This window comes from Halichoeres trimaculatus, unplaced genomic scaffold, assembly GCF_033239565.1.
Source record: "Halichoeres trimaculatus isolate MK-OKI-2021-1 unplaced genomic scaffold, fHalTri1.1 fHalTri1_scaffold_8, whole genome shotgun sequence".
In the NCBI taxonomy this organism is placed as follows: Eukaryota; Metazoa; Chordata; class Actinopteri; order Labriformes; family Labridae; genus Halichoeres; species Halichoeres trimaculatus.
In genome coordinates this window covers 6,317,027-6,320,131 of record NW_027437186.1, presented here as the reverse complement: position 1 = coordinate 6,320,131, position 3,105 = coordinate 6,317,027, and the positions used below count along the sequence as shown (strand labels likewise).

The window sequence follows — 3,105 nt, the reverse complement described above, 5'->3', positions numbered from 1 at the left end:
CGCAATCAAGGAGAGTGTCACGTGGAGGGAAACATTTGCTTGCTTTTGTGACAAATTACCTCATTCTGCAATGAAGGTGGTAAGTGGGCTTACTCTGCTTTCTAATTGGACTCCTCCTCCCTCCACCTTGGCTTCTAATTAACGCTTCCTGATTTTGACCGCATCACGTGCGCGCGAGGGAGAGAGAGTGTGAGCGAGAGAGAGAGTGTGTGAGGGAGAGAGAGAGTAATTGATTACCTTCCGGTCAGAAATAACTGCTAACTGCTGCTCAATCGCTGCTGCTTTTGGTGCACCACTGTCCACCGGATGGGATCGGCTCGTGCCTCGTGCGTCACGCTGGAGAAGTGGCCCCGAGACGTGGGGGGACTGGTGGGAGTCAGAAGTGCCCCCGCAGCCCGCTGCTGAGCCGCCAACATGCGACGTGAAGGGAACCCCCTGTGATCCAAGCTGCGGTTTATCTTCCCTACTCCGTGACCTCTTTTTGAAAACTTCTCCGGCTTTGAGGCGCTCCCTCCCGGATCTCTTCAGCCAGGGGAGACCTGCCCCTCTGCCATGACCTCTAAGGATGACTCCAAATGCCCCTCGGGGCTCGAGGAGCGGAGACGCAGCCCGCTGGATCAGCTGCCGCCGCCGGCCAACTCCAACAAGCCGCTGACGCCGTTCAGCATTGAGGACATCCTCAGCAAACCGTCCGTGAGAAGGAGCTACTGCCACAGCTCTCCCAGGGACAAGCTGCCCTCAGCGGGTCACAGCCTGGCCGGCCGCGCACTGCTCAGTCAGACGTCCCCGCTGTGCGCGCTGGAGGAGCTCGCCAGCAAAACCTTCAAGGGTCTAGAGGTCAGCGTGCTGCAGGCTGCAGAGGGTAAGAAGACCGCTTCTATACTAACTGGATTTTTTCATATTTATATATCTATTATTTGTTTATATTTTTGATTAGATTATTTGCTTCTCTCTTCCACTGGGGCCTGCTTTTTAGCTTCAGGGGGACTAACGTGCTCGTGATCTAGTTTTAGTTCGTTTTTGTATTTCAGATCAATAAATTAATCATTTAATTTGTTTCTCTTTAGGCAACAATTTGTGTTCTTTTGTTTTTCCATCTCTGCAAGTTTGAGATAAATAAAAAATCAAATCAAATAATAAAAAAAATAATTTAAAACATACAACTTGATTAAAAAAGTGCATCAGCGGGACAAGTATTTTTGAAATAATCGTTTATATTTATTAATTTTGTCACAAAAGATGTACCTAAGCGGTGGCATTAAAATCTAATGCTATTGATATTTAAATGTTTTTTCTTTTTTTCCTTACAACAAATTTAAACGGCTACATAGATGTTAGTTAGTTCTGATAATTCAGATTAACCTCATTCAATGCTCCAGGGACCGAAATATTTTAGCTGACATCTTGTTGATCAAAGAAGGAGGTTACAGCAAATCCAGAAAATACTTTCACTTAAAACAGCGCGCCAGGAAAAAAAAAGAAATTCATTTCAATTGTTATCTTTATTTATTTATTTATTTATTTATTTATTTATTTATTTATTTATGTATTTATTTATTTATTTTTCTATCTGTTTATCTTTATGTCGTTCTTTCTCATTTAGTCTAAATGAAATAATAAATGAATGTCTAACACTCACACACAGAGAGAAGGCCTAGCCTAAAATTTGGCGCTGACAGTCTGCTCAGTTTTGGATCTTAATTGCCCCCCTTCATGAGAATGTCCCTCTTTCTCAGGCCGGGACGGTATGACGCTGTTTGGACAGAGAAACAACCCAAAGAAGCGGCGGAAGTCCCGCACCGCGTTCACCAACCATCAGATCTACGAGCTGGAGAAGCGCTTCTTGTATCAGAAGTACCTGAGCCCTGCAGACCGGGACCAGATCGCCCAGCAGCTGGGTCTGACCAACGCTCAGGTCATCACCTGGTTTCAGAACCGGCGAGCTAAGCTCAAACGGGACCTGGAGGAGATGAAAGCGGACGTCGAGTCCGCCAAGGCCGCGGGCTCTGTGGCCTTTGAGAAGCTCTCCAAGCTGGCAGAGCTGGAGAAGTGCGCGGCCGGGGTTATAGGAGGGGGGGCTGTATCAGTGCCGGGTCACGCCGAGCAGGACCCTGTTCCCTCCAAGTCCCACCAGGACACAATGGAGAGCCACATGTCTCCCTCCTCACCCGCATCGTCGCGGTACACGGACCGGCTGAGCAGCAAGTGTTGCTCAGAGGACGAGGATGAGGAGATTGACGTGGATGATTAAAGGTGTTGTTGGTGATCAAACAGCCGCGTGAGTCCAGACACAAGAACTCTGACATAACGAGGATTTTACCCCCTCACTCTCAGACAAGCAGCGGTGGCTCAGACTGATGCGCACCGTTCGGATTTGGAGCCACAAGCCGAGAATCTCCGCAGGCAAAAGGCGCGCAGACGCATGCCACACGATGAGAGACTCCCAGAAAGATAAATCTGAAAAATCAAACATGCAGGTGCTCACCGAAACACAGAGGAGGCTGTTTGATAACTACAATCAGAAAATGAATTCAGCGCATGTGTCATGCTTTTATTTTGAAATGGTTTCAAAGGCGTTTTTACCACTCAGTTCAAACTTTCATCTTTTTCAATAGATTTAATATTCCGACGTGATAATCACCAACAGGAAATGTTCAAATGGAAAAGACAAAAAGCTTTTAATGAAGCGTGTAATAAATGACAATTTAATATATTTATAATGCTTTGTACGCCCCTGAAGTGCCTTCAGAATACACACAACTCAACACACTGTAAACTACACTGACCATGTATAATAAAAGAGAAAACATGACCAAAAATTACTTATAATTTTATGAGTATGATTTTTTGGATATGAATGGGGTGCATGTTGTAGAAAATTTGTAGTTTGATCATATTTCTCAGGGGATTTGTGCATTTGCCAAATCCATTTACAACAACAACTAGCCTCATGACCTCCTGCGTGTATTTTCATTTGTCTCTCCGATACGCACAATCTGGAGCTGTGTGTGTGTGTGTGTGTGTGTGTGTGTGTGTGTGTGTGTGTGTGTGTGTGTGTGTGTGTGTGTGTGTGTGTGTGTGTGTGTGTGTGTGTGTGTGTGTGTG

General features: G+C 45.8%; 1 protein-coding gene across 1 annotated transcript; it reads left to right on the top strand.

The window, feature by feature from the left end:
• Positions 1-236: 236 nt before the first annotated feature.
• Positions 237-2,807, top strand: lbx1a (ladybird homeobox 1a). The gene is made up of 2 exons (XM_074676233.1): positions 237-862; positions 1,737-2,807. Exons 1-2 carry the CDS (start codon positions 553-555, stop codon positions 2,249-2,251), a joined length of 825 nt encoding a protein of 274 aa, XP_074532334.1. The 5' UTR covers positions 237-552; the 3' UTR covers positions 2,252-2,807.
• Positions 2,808-3,105: the final 298 nt, after the last annotated feature.

Bases quoted from the DNA above. Each gene is read 5' to 3' on its own strand.
- lbx1a (XM_074676233.1), top strand. From the start codon at position 553: ATGACCTCTAAGGATGACTCCAAATGCCCCTCGGGGCTCGAGGAGCGG. The intron at 863-1,736 runs GTAAGAAGACCG...CCTCTTTCTCAG, and splicing joins CGTGCTGCAGGCTGCAGAGG to GCCGGGACGGTATGACGCTG.